Source organism: Haliotis cracherodii, unplaced genomic scaffold (genome assembly GCF_022045235.1).
Source record: "Haliotis cracherodii isolate W230 unplaced genomic scaffold, xgHalCrac1.p SCAF_5, whole genome shotgun sequence".
NCBI lineage: Eukaryota > Metazoa > Mollusca > Gastropoda > Lepetellida > Haliotidae > Haliotis > Haliotis cracherodii.
In genome coordinates, this window is record NW_027266308.1 from 11,505,292 (window position 1) to 11,521,716 (window position 16,425).

The following is a 16,425-nucleotide window of genomic DNA, read 5'->3' on the forward strand; positions in this document are numbered from 1 at the left end:
GGGTCAAGGTCAAGTGCTGCGTGATGCTCCAAATATAAACTTAACACAATGTAATGCGGCAATTGTTTTTATAAAAATAGACATATATAATGCAAAGAAGAAGGTATATTATGTTTGTCTTTGTGTTCAGTATTATTGCAAGGAATTCAGTTTTATTATATTTGGTGATAATTAGTAACGATAGTTATTTTAGGACATCACCGAAAAATTGTCGGAGTGATAGAAGCAGACGTACAATTTCTATAAGTCAGTTTGCTGTACTATCGTTTATGAGTATTCGTGAATATATTCATTGGTCTACAGCACCAATAAAGAAAATCAAACTAAAATCATCTTAAGGTCCCAAACATGTGATACTGACTATTTGACGGACCCGTTATGAAACGAATAATTAAAGCAAGGTTATTGCACGTTGGTAGGCCATCACCACAGGGGCTTGTAATTTCAACTTAAAATCTTTAAATTTCAACTTAATTATTATCTTGAAATTTCAAGATCATTATCTTGAAATTTGAAGTTAGTATATATATATTGAAATTTCAAGTTATTATCTTGAAATATTCAAGAAGAAAACAAACACAAATAAATGACCCTAAGGCTTTCACCCAGGATGTAATTAAACTTATCACAAATTCTGATCATAACACGCAACCGTCAATGTAGATAAAAAGGCAATTAAAATCTAACAAGTCAGATACAATTTGATAGCAATGCATTGACTGTTATTTATATTCTTTTAACCGGGATTTTATCTCGCGTTTGATTCAATAGACGCCAAAGCCATGCAAGCATAACTAACGATAAGATCATCTATTAATACAAACAGTTATTAGACTGTTGAGTAGTGTACCTGGTCTACCTAATATATCACCCGTGAAGATCCGGGGTAGAATAGGTCTTCAGCAACCCATGCTTCTCCTAGGGCGACAATGCGTGTCCCAAGAGGCGACTAACGGGATCAGGTGGTCAGGCTCGCTGACTTGTTTGATGTATGTCATCGTTTCCCAACTGCGTAGATCGATGTTCATGATGCCAATAACTTGATTGTCTAGTCCAAACTCGATTATTTACAGACCGCCGTCATATCTGGAATACTGCTGAGATCGGCGTTAAAAAAACAATACACAGAGAAACACCTCCGTGGCTTCATCAGTACAAGGTATTGACCATAGTATAACTTAGGTAATAATTCACATATAATTACTTATATAGGGCCTAATAAGTTTTGTTTGTTTGTTGTTTAACGCCGATCTCAGCAGTATTCCAGATATGACGGCGGTTTGTAAATAATCGAGTTTGGACTAGACAATCAAGTTATTGTCAATTCTGTAACTGGGAAAACTCGTCCCATGAACATTAGGGGTTAGAATTGGTCTTTAGCAACACATGATTGTCGTAAGAGGCGACTAGGCGTGTCCTGAGAGGCGACAAACGTGATAAGGTGATCTGGCTCGCTGACTTGGTTGAGGCATTTCATCGTGTCCCAACTGCCCAGATAGATGTTCATGATGTCAATCACTGGATTGTCTAGTCTAAACTCGATTATTTACAGACCGCCGTCATATAGCTGGAATATTGCTGAGTGCTGCGTTAAATAACTAACGAACAAACAAACAAACCCACATGAGTATATATAATGTGTGAAGCCAATTTCTGCTGTAGGGCGCCGTGTATTGCAGGATATTACTAAAACCTATCAACAGAAGTTTCAATACAACAAAGCAACATGCATATTCAAGAGAAACCCATACTGGTATTATAAGCTAAAACTCTGAGGTCATGATGATGCAGTAAAAAATAAGTAATAAAAAATCTTAATTGAATAATATATAAATAATGTCATGTTCTGTACGGTTTATGCAATAAATAACGGCATACAAGGGGTCGGCGTATGGTTCTCAGTTGGAAGTGACAACTTGGAGACGATGGCTTGCTGGCTTGCTGTATATGCAATTTTACTTTATACAGGTAGATATAGACATACACAAGATAGTGGTAGTGGTTGTTGTCTTGGTGCCCCGGAGCACCCAGCCTAACCCTAGCTAGGCTAAAGGAAAGGCCTCTCTCTCTCTCTCTCTCTCTCTCTCTCTCTCTCTCTCTCTCTCTCTCTCTCTCTCTCGCTCTCTCTCTCTCAATAAATAAATAGATAAATAAATAAATAGCGACAATTCAGTGTTTCAAGGCATATAGATGTCATAGCTCCAGGGTATACTTAGCCTTGGAATTAAATGTTAATTCAGACAATTGTTGTCGTAAATCAGTTGCTATGACCATGTGTCACATTGGTGTGACGAGTCAACGCTTTAACCTCGCTAGACAAATCCCACCGCCAGTAACTTTATCGGTTAAGATTATTTATATAAACCAAATGTCAAATCAGGTTAGAAGAGTTGTATATTTCATGCAGGTGTTCACCAGAACAATCACGTGATGGCATGGTTACGAGTTTAGCCAATCGGAAAGCACTTCCGTTGCACGAGTTTTTCCTGCGCGTAATCCAGACTCTTTGGATGTAAGCAGACGACGCTTACTTTATCAAATGCACCGGTGCCTGTTAAATTAATTTCAACAAGCTATTTAGAATTCATTTAAAATCGAGGTTACAATGGGCCTAGACCCCTATTTCTGATGTTTATATCATTCACGCACTACTTTGAACGCTGCGTTTAAAACGCCATGTGCATTATAAAGACTTTTCACAAAGAAACATTTTTCAGCTTGATTTCCTGCCCTGCCGTATGTTTTCACTCTGAAAACGACATGGTAAGTGCAGCAATATGTAATAAAATAATCTGTCGGTGAACATATAATTATGTAAACGAATAATCGCTGTGGCCGTAGGTTTTGTTGTTTTTTTTTTTTGTTTTTTTTTTGGGGGGGAGAGATTGACCCATATCGTCAATCAATGAAGCAGACCATTTAATTTCAGAATACAGCATGTACATGAAACATGATTTTAAATTCTGTTTATGTTCTTACACCTATGTTGTTGGTGTTTACAACTTAACCAATTACACAAATATAATTATATTTCACCCACCTTACGACGGGAAGACCAAGGTTTCATACATTTGACCCAATTTGTGTACAAGACCCGGATTTTCGTAACACGAGCGAACGTTTTAACATGGTTTCTCCATACAACACCAGTGATGTTAACAAGAGAAAACAGTTTCGTTGCCATCATAACGGCTTCCTCAACACAATTATGCAGTGTTAATATACCATTTCTAAACTCCACCCGTACGAACAAGTGGTATATCATCTATCAGTATTTTTTAGATAATGAATGAATGAATGAATGAATGAGTATGGTTTATTCGCCGCTTTTAGCAATATTCCAGCAATATCACGGCGGGGGTCACTAGAAATGGGCTTCACACATTGTACCCATGTCGGGATTCAAACCCGCGCGCACACACTACACACGCGAAATGACCGTTTTAACCTTTCATCGCAGCTCTGTCTTGTCCAGCTCCGCTATGAAATTTGTAGTAACATCGGTACATGCTGTTTCTTTGTGAAACCTGCAAACTGTTGGTTTAATATCAATAAAACTTAGTATTAAGTGTAATAAAAACGAGTTTAGCTCCGTCGATTCAGCAGTCTTAGTTGTTTGATCTGTTGTAAGCAACCGCAAACTTAGTACCAGTGTCTAAAAAGGGAGGGGTGAGGTTAGGTGTCACTTTTTACTTCGGAATTTTTATCAACAAATCTTCACAGGGTGAGACTTTGCTAAACCCCTGCACCCATTGACACAGATACATGCATTCAGATATTTCTTTAAAAAAAAACGAATTTAGATTCAACATATATCACAATTGGTTTGTTAGGAATTATGTTTGTCAAAGATTTAATCTAAAATATTTGTTGTATATTATAATGAAATTTGAAATTGCCGAGAATACTGTCGATGCATGAAATGACCTGAAGAGTAAATCTAAATTGTTTTTATATTTTGATGTATAGAGCTCGAACAGAAGTTAGTTACTGATCGTGATATAAAGATCAGTTGTTAGTTGGTGTTTAGTTACAGAGTTTAGATCTGCAATGGCTCTGTGAATTCTAGAACTTATTTTGTCCAAATGGGAATATGTCAGATAATGTAAGTAATGTGTACCAGGTTCCAGTTCTTGCCTACCTTTAGGGATGACTTAAGAATGGACTTTCACTTTGTGTGAGTTCATTGATGGTGAACCTTCATAGAGTGTGATCCAAACTGAATAAACGTCGGGGCATGACTGGCGCCAGCAATGGCGGTGGGTATGGTGGCTGCATGGGGTATGTTCCCGTTTTGTTTCAGGTGAACAATTATCTTGCCTTTACATGTGTTTGTGACGGGTGCTCACCTTTTCGCGAACACCTGGTATCATCACTATTCTCGAGTGATTCATAAACACATGATCATGCCATAGTCGCAATCGTGCTTTTAGCAGAGATTTCTATTGAATGTGGTAAGGGTATTATCGCTTTTATTTATTTGAAGAAGAATGGGGGCAGGATTTTGTTGGATTGTGGTAGTGTCAGAGGCTGTAGATGGAGAGTCGTGGTGTTGGCGAGTCGGACGTTGTGCTGATGCTGATGCCGTTGCTATGTAGTACCTGCTATGGCCGATTATACCATGAAATAACGTGGATGAATGAATCATAATGAGTGCATCTTTTAATGTTTTGGTTCGAGCTCAGATGCGTGAAACCCTATCATGATCAGTTCGTCTCGTATGTTTTAGCTTCAGTTGTGACATCCCACTTCCTACAATAACGAGTTAGACTTTTAATGTATTAGTTCCATTTAAGACGCGCCACTTCCTATTAAAATGAGTTGTACTCTTAATGTTTTAGCACAAGTTGAGATCCATCTAGATCTCTAATTAGACGATGCAGATATAGACATTATAGTTTTCAATTTTAGGGTAATGGAAATGTATTGGTCTTTTAATGTGTCAGTATCAGTTGAAGCGTCCCATTTTTTATTAAGATGGGTGTATCTTTTTTAGCTCCAGCTAAGACGCATTACTAATATAATAATGAGCTCGATTTTTTGCGAAACGATCGTAGCTCTAAACTTATCGTAAAGTTATCGTACGGAAATCGTAGGATATCGTAGCCTATTTTCAAAACTATCGTAGCCCTAAGATATCGTAAGATTGTCATAAATCTAAGATAGCCCTATTCATGTCGTAAGTTTATATTATCTTCATTAAAGATGGCGGCATACTTTGCCATAGATATTTTTCAAACAAATAATCTGCTTTACGTTCAAAGATGTCAAAGATGACATGTCATTGTGTTAAACTGTGTGATTCATATTGATACTTCGAAAAAACACGAAGGACGCATCAAAGATATCACGTTAGAAATATTCTTAATCGCGATATCGATCCACATAACTATAGAGTCGATAGCTTACAATATATTTCTATCCGAGTCCATGCTGAAGAAGTGTGAAACAACATACCTTTTGGATAATTTTGGAAGGATTAAAACGGAAGGTGTCGGCAGGCTCTATAGTAATGACCGTGACCTTATTGATAACTCAGGCACATCTAATCTTATTGATTTAACAAGGAAATACATGTGATCAAATATGCGTATAGTATATTGGTATAAAGAGTATAGTTAATGTTTTTTTTCTAGCAAACGTAATTGTGTTTGTTTTTGTTTTCAAAATAACACCTAGGTTATCTATATTACTGAAATATTTGACAAGTGATTAAATATTGTCTTTTGAATAGTTGCATTCTCTAAAAACAGGTGATTAACCACATAGATGTATTCAATTATATAGAGCAATTTATTGATATTTTGAGAGCAAAGTTAAGCACATACTTTCGTATCGTATTTTAGAAAATGGCGATTTGAAAATTCAAGTAAAAATAGGTTCCCAAGCTCGTTTGGGTGTAAAATGTCGTAAAGAAGTAACATATTTTGAACATTGTCTAAAATTCACTTTCCAACATATTTTTGCAGAAAATGTTTATTGAATTAAATTTACTGATCAATATAAAATAGACATTTTCACCTTATAATCTTTGAATTTTGCATTCAATGGACCTATCTTAAAATAATAATTGATGTTGGTCTTTTTAAAATTTAAGTGTCCATTTACCCGTTTTATTTTCACAAAATATTGATACTTGAGACCATTCAAACAATAATATTGTAAAGGATAGGGTCACCGGACAAATACTATTAACTGACCCTCTGCAATGCTGTCACACAAGCCAAGCGTCATCGAACTACGCTCTGGAATAGATTTTACACATTGACAATGCCGATATTTCGCTCCTGAGCCAGATTTAAATAAAATCAGACAAATCAGTTTATAAGCTCTACTTAATTTAAAAGGATAGAAAAAGGACTATATTATATATATGTTCACGTTAACTTGTGGCGTGTTCCATGAGACAACATAACTTGACAATTCCTAAATTATCTCCCTTTGTGAATGAAAACGTCACTTTAAAATTTTCAGAAGAATTATGGATCAAGATAGGTTTAAAAAAATACGTCAACTAAGTACAAATACATGTAGCTTGATATTGTATTTGTTTATTCGTGAAATATATTTGATATGTAAATTGCAAAAGAAACTAACATTGTCATTTTAACCAGCTCGTGGGTGCGCTGCTTCCTGAACAGTTTTTGTTTTGAGTGTTTCCAGGTAGAATGTTAGTAATTTCTCTATAAACTTGACTTTTGACATAAACACAGAAACAAGCAGTGTTGTGAAACTGACCCAGCATTCATCAAGTAACATCAGACCTGAACACACATCTTATCGCTGAACGTCTGCTATTCGAACATAGGTCTCGTCATATCATTTAGAATAACGTCCCTTAATTACTTTCGTCCTTGACTTTGTACGCGATGTGTTTACATAAAGCTCTGCTCTCTCGCGAGAGGATCTCTAGAAGGGAAAATAGTGAAGTATCTTTTTTGCATATTATTTCAATTCTAATAACTATTAACACTACACTACACTTATTGATTGAAACATTTATTGGGTTTGTGCCTTTGCATAGCACAGCGTTCGATCGTCACGCCGAAGACCCGGGTTCGATTCCCGACATGGGTACAATGTGTGAAGCCAATTTCTGGTGTCCCCGCCGTGATATTGCTGGAATATTGCTAAAAGCGGCGTAAAACCATACTCGCTCACTCACTTTGCATGGCACACGAATGCTATTTGTGTTCGGGTAGTCATGGTATCATTTTATCATAAGAACAAAATGTCTACATATTGGACATATGTAGCATTGAACGGACTGTCACTCAAAACGTTACGTGTTTAACAGTGTGACCTGACAATGTGGTTATGAATTCCGTGTCATTTCTCCATGTTGTTATTGTCAGCAGCTCAGGACATAGCCACTTCCTATAATGTGTTGGTCTCTTATGTTTCAGCTCCAGCTGAGACATCTGTTATTATGTGATGTTCGCTCATGTTTTAGCTCTAGTTGAGATGTCTCATGTCATAATGCGCTGGTCTCTAATATTTAAGCTCCAGGTGTGTACTTTCATCCGAGGTTCCTCCATCATCACGATGGAACTTCACTTGGTTTGTTTTGTTCGTCACCATTACTTTCCTTTACACGTATTGTGTACCTAGGTGATATGGAACATGGAATGATGATGATATGTTTGCTTCTCTTCAGCCCATCGCTTGAAAAACGTCACAATTGAAGGCTTTGAAGAATATCCCACAAACAATCCTGAAGCACAACCGCATTTATGCAAAAAGCATCCAGATCAAGTTCATGGAACAGAAACAGAAATGTGACTCTCCTGTGATTGTAGCATATTTCATCCGAATTTCCCTGGGTTACCGTGAATAACTGACGTTATGCGAGGTGAACGTAGAAAGTAACATTTACATGGAATAGTAGAACTGTGTGAACAAATGTCTAACTTTAAACTTCCCTATTCTCTGGTTGTAAAATGTTGTTTCTTGTTGTGAATGTTGAATACCTGTGTGACCGTATCCAGTAACATGTGTGTTGTTTCGTGAAGCTAGACTGATCATAAACCTATCTGTTTAGTATATATATGGGTAGAATGAAAAGTATCACCACCAGTTATCTTGTTTATGGTACGTATAGCTCTTGTTTATGGTACGTACATAGCTCTTGTTTATGGTACGTATAGCTCTTGTTTATGGTTCGTACAGGTGTAACGATAGAAAGGAAAGGTTTTGCTCTCCAAAGTTCTGTTGCTTCCCCCTCCACCAATGCCATGATGGCGACTGATGATGACTCCAGCACCTGTTCTCTGACTGGAAGTGAGACTGGCGATGCTCCCTGGTGGCAGATGGATCTGAATGGGGCAGTTACTGTCTTAAGTGTGGAGATCACAAACCGGAATGATGACAAATGTAAGTGTGCTGTCACACAAATGTAATCAATCAAACACAATTTCGTTTCAACTTCAATGTTATCTGCAGCGGACACTGCTTCCATCTTGTGTAAGATTCTTAAACATTTTGTGTGATAATGAATTCATGTTCAGATCATTAATTTTGCGGCCTTTGAGGATTTTGATCCTGTCTCTCAATGTACTCCAACTGATAATTGACATGCGGATGTACGTGTATAGTGGAAGTGTTAAGGTATGTTTGTTGTGGTTTAAGGCCGCACTCAGCAATATTTCAGCTGTATGACGGCAGTCTGTACATAATCGAGCCTGGACAAGACAGTCCAGTGATCGGCATCACCGATCCACATAACTGGTATACGATAGGACAAAACCCTTTCCGTCTCCAATAGAAATGTGAAACAGATGAGGCGGTGTCACTGGTCTCCTTTATTTCCAGTGCAAGTGGGTAAACCAGTGGAAGGGAGTTGTTAATGAAACAATACCAGATCATCGATATACTTGAAGCGTAACTTTAACTTCTTGGCCTGATTACCTTGTTTTGACTTTATCAATCTGAGCAGAAATTCCAAATCATATGCATGAAGAAACAGACCCTCAAGAATGGGAACACAACTGTGCCCATGGGGATACCTACTTCTTGCCTAAATGTTTTACCCCAAAATGTTAGGTAAATGTTATGAAAGAGGATGCATCAAAGCAAGTCGCAAACCTGATCACCTGTTAGTCGCCTCTGATGACAAGCAGTCACTGTGGTATATGAATGCAACTATTTGATCAGTTTAAAAATATTCACCAATTGTTTGTTATTAAATCAAAACTAATGTTAATGTATTTTACTGAACCTTTATCTAGACACGTGGCTCTCCAACATCCAGATTGATCTTTATGATCAACTGCCATCAAGCTGCTCAGGTGACTCAGAGGTCACCCCTTCCAAGTACACATCCCGTGATGAACAAATTGGTCAAGGAGAGGCAGTAAGCTTGACTTGTGACACGCCCACTATCGGTCGTTACTTGAGGATCACCAAGAAGGTCAAACTTCCTGGCGAAGCCCTGTCTCTGTGCGAAGTCACCGTCACCACTTTACCTTCAACATAACAACACATTCTTGTGACCTGCGTCACCTTTGGCATATTAATTTCAGTTGATGACACTTATGGCCATAATTAATTTTGTCGACAACACTCTGTCAGATATTTACGATTTTACTACTTTTGCTTACCCTTTTTCACGGGCCTCTGGTTTCATCACTGATTATCAATGGCACATTCAGATAGTTTTCAACATTATTTTGCCTATTATGCCAAATGAACTCTGTTCGAGCAGGTGGCCCAGACTGATTATTCTCTTGTGTTAAGGTTTTATATTAGAACGAAGGAAAAACTGTAAACTTTGTATGTTTTATAGGAAATAAATTATGATATTGCACCATTTTATCTTAAAGATCTCACACACTGAAATGTTGGATCACATATTCTCTTCGAAAAGCTGATATCATCCAACTTTCCATTTACAAGATTAAAACAATCTCATGAATCATTTTCTCCTTCGAAAATAAGAATGTGGAATACTAGTATTCCACTACATGACAGAAATTCTACACCTTTATCAAAGTTCAGCGCTTTTAAAAAAGATTGACCCTAAATGTTTATTATTTGGCAAAAGAATTCATACCAAGCAAGGATATACGACCAGACACTTAAATTATGATTTATATGAAATAGGCGTTATTATTAATCCAAAGTGTCACTGTCAGTTTCCCCTTTATATTGAATAATATTCCAGCAGCTCTAGACTTAAGTGTCTAATTTCACAAATTATGACCATAGATTCTCCTTCTTCTCCATAAGGATCTTGCTCAAACATTGTTAGAACAAGGTTATAACATTCAGGGTCCCAGTAAAGCTTTCAAAATGTTTTATAGGTGTTACGTGGAAGACATGTTCAAATTTGATCAAAATGATGTCAGATACAATTCCCTATTTTGACCTTGTTTTTTACGTGAACTTGCCTTTGCATGTGTTTTTTGGTGAGTGGTGCAGGATACGCCCCCTTTTCACGTAAACACCTGGTATCGTCACTGTTTGATGATGATTAACAGACACATGCTTATGATATACGTGTACTACAAATCGTACAATGGACACTTTTTTTTTTGTATTGTTGGAAAGTCATCTTTATTCCTTGGTCCATCTGTTACAAATCGTGGTGACCATCGACCAACTACGGGGTAAGACATGATAAGAGAGAAGTAGGCATCCCCTTGGGAACCAGGTGTGCCCTTCCTTCTTGCTGATCGTTTTTTTTCTGCTTGGAATGGCAAAGTCAAAATAGCTGTTTAATAAAAGTGACAAAACCGTTTCCATATTCAATGCAAGTCGATTGTACTGTTCCGTACTATATTAGGAGCATATGTTCATGAATCACTAAAACATAGTGATGATACCAGGTGTTCGCGAAAAGGGGAGCGATCGTGTCCCACCAGTGGCACCTGTCACAAACACACGCAAAAGCAGGTCAACTGTTCACCTGAAAAAGCACAGTTACATATGGTCAAAATAAGGAATTGCACCGGACATCATTCTTGTCACTGATTTCATGAATTTGGAAATTCCCTTCATGTCCAACATAAACATTTGTGAAAGCTATACAGAGGCCTTGAATGTTGTATCTTTGATCAAACAACTCAAAGATAGAGCAATAGTCGTATGACGCTCTTTAAAATCTTGGAATAAAGAGCATGCTCGGTCGTATCTCAAAAGTTGTGAAATGTAAACACCAGAGGTTTGAGCTGCTCGACATGAAGGGAAAGTGGACTATTGGAAAGTTGAAATCATTTTGTCAGACAATCTTGTGGAGAGTCCTTTGTCACTCTGAATCTGTATTCATAGATCTAAACATCAAACAGATGAGGCTGTCACATTGGTCTCTTTTATTTCTTGTTCAGGTGGGTAAAACAGTGGAAGGGAATAAACTATTTGAAAATAGAAAGGGTTTTGTCGTTTTAATTATAATCTGGGCATGAACATCGGTTTAAACCGATCAGATTTTGATGGAAGTCTTTGTCCAGAAGATGCGTATATGTTTATTCATTCTAATCATACAACTCTAATTGATAATGTTGTTAGTCAGTTATTTGAACATGGTCTTGTGTTTAACATGTATCTAACTTCTAACTCATGAACGCTGATGGGCGGTGGGGTAGCTTAGTGATTAAAGTGTTCGCTCGTCTCACCGAAGGCCTGGGTTCGATTCCCCACATTGGTACAATATGTGCAGCCCATTTCTGGTGTCCCCCATCGTGATATTGCAGGGATATTGCTAAAATCAGTAAGGTGTAAGAACACATGTTTCTTGTATATGTTAACCTGCTCATCCTTGAGCTTGCAAGATGGATGAAAATCTCCCTTCAACTTCGCAAGGGAGACTAAACTGATGGAGTAATCCGGTATGAAAAACTTCAACACGTGAGATAATTTGATGACCCCGTTGACTCCATTTTCTTCTTCGCGAGGGAATTGAGTGCCAACACACTCTGTAGCAGAATTGCATACATTCATGTAACAGCAAGTCTTGTTTACTTCATTTAAAACATGTACATATATCCAAACACATAATGCTTATACACTGGACAAATCTAACATCAAGTGGATGACACAAGCAGCAGTGAGGTCGATAACAATTCTGAGTGAGAAAAGCCACCCAAGCGTGTTCCAATTGGTCAATTGGACCAAAACAGGACCTCTTCATATTTCGTGGTAGTAGTAGTAGTAGTAGTAGTAGTATCTGTTTAACCCCGCACTCAGCAATATTCCAGCTATATGACGGCGGTCTGTAAGTAATCGAGTCTGGACTAGACAATCCAGTGATTGACATCATGATCATCGATCTACCCAATTGGGTTACGACGACTTGCATCAACCAAGTCAGCGAGCCTGACCATCCGATCCCGTTAGTCGCCTCATATGGGAAGCATATTCGCCATTTACGGCAAGCATTGGTTGCTGAAAACCTATTCTATCCCGGATCTTCAGAGTTCTCATATCTCGTACTTAGCTTAATTATAGTGAATAATTATATTGAAAGAGCTTATCAACTGAAAAATCAATACAGCTAACTATGATCGCTTGCTGCTATTTATTACGTTGTAGTACAAAGACCCAATGACGAGCAGTTTGGGTTCATATGCCAAGGGTGGCGCGTGTCACACGAATGTGTTGTTATGTTGAAGGTAAAGTGGTGACGGTGACTTCGCACAGAGACAGGGCTTCGCCAGGAAGTGTGACCTTCTTGGTGATCCTCAAGTAACGACCGATAGTGGGCGTGTCACAAGTCAAGGTGACTGCCTCTCCTTGACCAACTTGTTCATCACGGGATGTGCACTTGTGAGGGGTGACCTCTGTGTCGCCTGAGCAGCTTGATGGCAGTTGATCATAAAGATCAATCTGGATGTTGGAGAGCCACGTGTCTAGATAGAAGTTCAGTAAAATACATTAACATTTGTTTTGATTTAATAACAGTTGCTCGTTTGTTTGTTTTTTGTTTAATGCCACACTCAGCAATATTCAAAATATTATATAACAAAGATACAAAGAAACACAGTGAGGGATTATTCAAAATCATAGAAACTATATATGATGCATTAAAGCAGAAAACTGAAAAGAAACATTGGTTGCATATGTGGAAACCGCCAGTTACATGTGAATATGTATCCTTAATACTGCCAGCCCATGAAGATCTGGGTAGAGAACAGGTCTTCAACAACAAAGGCTTGCTCTAAGAGGCAACTATCTTTGTCATAAAAGACGATTAAGGGGATCGGGTGGTTAGACTCGCTGACTTCGTTGATGCATGTGATCGGATCCCAATTGATGCTCATGAGGCCAATCACAGGATTGTCTGGTTCAGATTCAGTTATTTACAGACCGCCGTCACATAGCTGAATATTTCTGAGTGCGAATTTGAACAACAACAAACAGACCTTAACAGTGACAGACAGTATCAAAATCCTCAAAAGTCGCAAACTGTTCTAAAAATTTAATTGTTATCACACAAAATGTTAAAGAATCTTACACATGATAGAAGCAACGCCCATTGCAGAAAATAAACTGGAAGTCAACGGATTTGTGTGACAGCACACTTACATTTGTCATCATTCCGGTTTGTGATCTCCACACTTAAGACAGTAACTGCCCCATTCAGATCCATCTGCCACCAGGGAGCATCGCCAGTCTCACTTCCAGTCAGAGAACAGGTGCTGGAGTCATCATCAGTCGCCATCATGGCATTGGTGGAGGGGGAAGCAACAGAACTTTGGAGAGCAAAACCTTTCCTTTCTATCGTTACACCTGTACGAACCATAAACAAGAGCTATACGTACCATAAACAAGTGCTATGCATACCATAAACAAGAGCTATACGTATACGTACCATAAACAAGAGCTATATGTACCATTTAACAAGAGCTATACATACCATAAACAAGAGCTATACGTATACGTACCATAATCAAGAGAGCTGGTGGTGATACTTTGATCAGTCTGGCTTCACGAAACAACGCACATATTACTGGATACGCTCACACAGGTATTCAATATTCACAACTAGAAATAACATTTTACAACCAGAGGCTTGTGAAGTTTGCAGTTAGACATTTGTTCACACAGTTCTACTATTCCATGTAAATGTTACCTCCTACGTCAACCTCGCATAACGTCAGACGCTCCTTGTAACCCAGCGAAATTCGGATGAAATGTGCAGCAATAGGGGAGTCGCATTGAATAGTTTCTGTTGCCTGAACTTGATCCGGGTGCTTTTTGCATAAATGCGGTTGTGCTTCAGGATTGTTTGTGGGATCTTCTTGAAAGCCTTCAATTATCACGTTTTTCAAGCGATCGGCTGAAGAGAAACAAAAATATCATCATCATTCCATGTTCCATATCACTTAAGTACACAATACATGTAAAGGAAAGTAATGGTCTCAAACAAAACATACCACAGCAGTCCTTTCTGTTTGTCAGTGTTATGTTGTGAACTTCGCTCTTCGCACTTAGATGTCCAAGCCACCAGGAATGGGAGTCCCGGGGACTCGTGTGAGTACACGAGCCTCCGGTATACATGGGATTTGTATTGCCATCAATTGCCCGAGTAGCCACTCCTCCATTAACAGTTGAACTTGATGTTGCCGACGTGAAGGTAGGTTTTCCGGCTGGAGAGTGTCCTATAATGACATATATTGCTATAAGGCTCACATACTGCTTTATAACACATGCATATTTCTAACCACTGCCAAATTGATCACGTGTGTTGTGACCGATTAATTTCATGTTACTCTTTTGAAAGCTCATCTTATAATTAGATCATACCAACATAGATATATCCTCCATGTAAGGGAAAACAAAACCTCTTAATCTGATGTCAAGACGGGTTTAAGGCTTGGTTAACATCTAATTAGATTAGATGTAGATTAAATTTGATGGATCACCTCAATATGCAAACGAAAGCATGTTAAGCTAAAGTCAAACCAGTTGCAGTGTTGCTGACGACTGCCTGTAGTTGAGCCGTGACAAGGCACTGCTCTTTCATCTTCTTTTGCACAGCTTTGTTCCTTTCTTCAGACTCTTTTGCAACACTTTGGAGATTCTCCGTCAGTGACTTTACTTTTTCGTTGACTTCCTGCACCTGTCCCTTTATTGTCGTTGCCTCTTTATCCTGTTGCTCAAACCTGTCCTTCAGCTGTTGTACCTTGCCTCTTGTCTCCTTTAATTCAGCTTGTACCTTAGCCTCTATTGCTTCAGTGGCAGCTTTGATGGCTTTAGCATTGTCGTCTTTCGTCTGGTCTCCAAAAGGGTCTCCTGGGTTTCCAGATTTTGGTTGTTTGAATCCGAAGTTCGAACCGGTGAATACAGGTGCCTCAAATCCCTGAAACTGGGCTACTGCCAGCCCAAAACATGATACGAATACCCCATAGTACAATCGTGTCATTTTACCAGATTGACGATGTGCCATAAATGACTTAGGAAAATATAGAAGCAGTGGTTTTATTTATACCAACTAAATAAAGACCCATTATTCGCAAATTGATTTTTGTAAACCTTGAGCAAATGTGATGTCCTTGATATCAATATAGAAGTGTTACTGGAAAATCATTCTCTAAGATAAATTTAATGTTCAGTCGAATCTCAAAACGAATTGAACAAAAGAATGAACAACTTAAAAGGAGCTTATTATGTTGATTGGATTCAGATCAGTCAATATATAATTTATGCATCAAACGTACTTCAACGGAATGCCAATTGAGATGAAAGATATATACACGCATTGTGAAATCATTACATGTTCTCTAGTAATAGAGATTGAAAGATTTGAAAGTGAAGGCCATCTGTTCTCAATATCTTAGATGGCCGCCATTAGAGTTCCGAACTGACTGGCATCGTCGTCTCATGGAAGCAATCAGATACCGAATTGTGGCCGGGGGATATTCACCCTATTTACACTTAACCCTGAATGAGTGAGTGAGTTTAAATTTAACGTCACATTGGCAATATTACGGCCATATCGTGACGAGATAAAGTCAAACATTTGATTACAAAGAAATTCCAATTTGTAAAATACCTGTTAATATTTGTTAAAAACTGTGATATGAAATGAAGCAAACGGCCTCTCAAACCAAATTCATGTAAATCCTTTAGAATGCCATGCTTCTAAGTAGTATCATAAGCCTTCTCAAGATCGAAAAAGACTGACACTACACTGTTTGTTTACAATAGCATTTTTCAAAAAGGATTCTAATCGTAGTAAAATGTCGATAGTACTTCGACTTTTTCGGAAACCACATTGGATATTTGTAATTAGATTATTGGTTTCCAGATACCAAATTAATCTAATATTCACCATTCGTTCCATGGTTTTGTTAAGGATATCGGTCGATAGTTACAGGGATCTGTATGATCCCGGCCTGGCTTCGGTATTGCGACTACAATGGCATTACGCCATGAAGGAGGAAAATTCCCAGATGTCCATATTTGTTCAAATATATATAAAAGTGT

At 38.2% G+C, this 16,425-nt stretch overlaps 2 protein-coding genes across 2 annotated transcripts; one reads left to right on the plus strand and one right to left on the minus strand.

Annotated features, from left to right (window-relative positions):
- The first annotated feature begins 8,234 nt into the window (after nucleotides 1–8,234).
- Nucleotides 8,235–9,475, plus strand: LOC139443425 (fucolectin-5-like). The gene is made up of 2 exons (XM_071224414.1): nucleotides 8,235–8,373; nucleotides 9,228–9,475. The coding sequence occupies exons 1-2, from the start codon at nucleotides 8,235–8,237 to the stop codon at nucleotides 9,473–9,475; spliced, it is 387 nt and encodes a 128-aa protein (XP_071080515.1).
- A 3,122-nt stretch (nucleotides 9,476–12,597) lies between these two features.
- LOC139441949 (uncharacterized) lies at nucleotides 12,598–15,361 on the minus strand. Its single transcript, XM_071222697.1, has 5 exons — nucleotides 14,902–15,361; nucleotides 14,373–14,585; nucleotides 14,069–14,275; nucleotides 13,522–13,725; nucleotides 12,598–12,845 (listed from the first exon to the last, which is right to left on the minus strand). The coding sequence occupies exons 1-5, from the start codon at nucleotides 15,359–15,361 to the stop codon at nucleotides 12,598–12,600; spliced, it is 1,332 nt and encodes a 443-aa protein (XP_071078798.1).
- Between the last annotated feature and the right edge of the window lie 1,064 nt (nucleotides 15,362–16,425).

Excerpts from the sequence above, each read along its gene's own strand:
- LOC139441949 (XM_071222697.1), bottom strand. The coding sequence starts at position 15,361 with ATGACACGATTGTACTATGGGGTATTCGTATCATGTTTTGGGCTGGCA. Across the intron at positions 14,586-14,901 it reads CGTCAGCAACACTGCAACTG|CCGGAAAACCTACCTTCACG; the intron begins GTTTGACTTTAG and ends GACACTCTCCAG. Across the intron at positions 14,276-14,372 it reads AAACAGAAAGGACTGCTGTG|CCGATCGCTTGAAAAACGTG; the intron begins GTATGTTTTGTT and ends GTTTCTCTTCAG.
- LOC139443425 (XM_071224414.1), top strand. The coding sequence starts at position 8,235 with ATGATGGCGACTGATGATGACTCCAGCACCTGTTCTCTGACTGGAAGT. Across the intron at positions 8,374-9,227 it reads AAACCGGAATGATGACAAAT|ACACGTGGCTCTCCAACATC; the intron begins GTAAGTGTGCTG and ends ACCTTTATCTAG.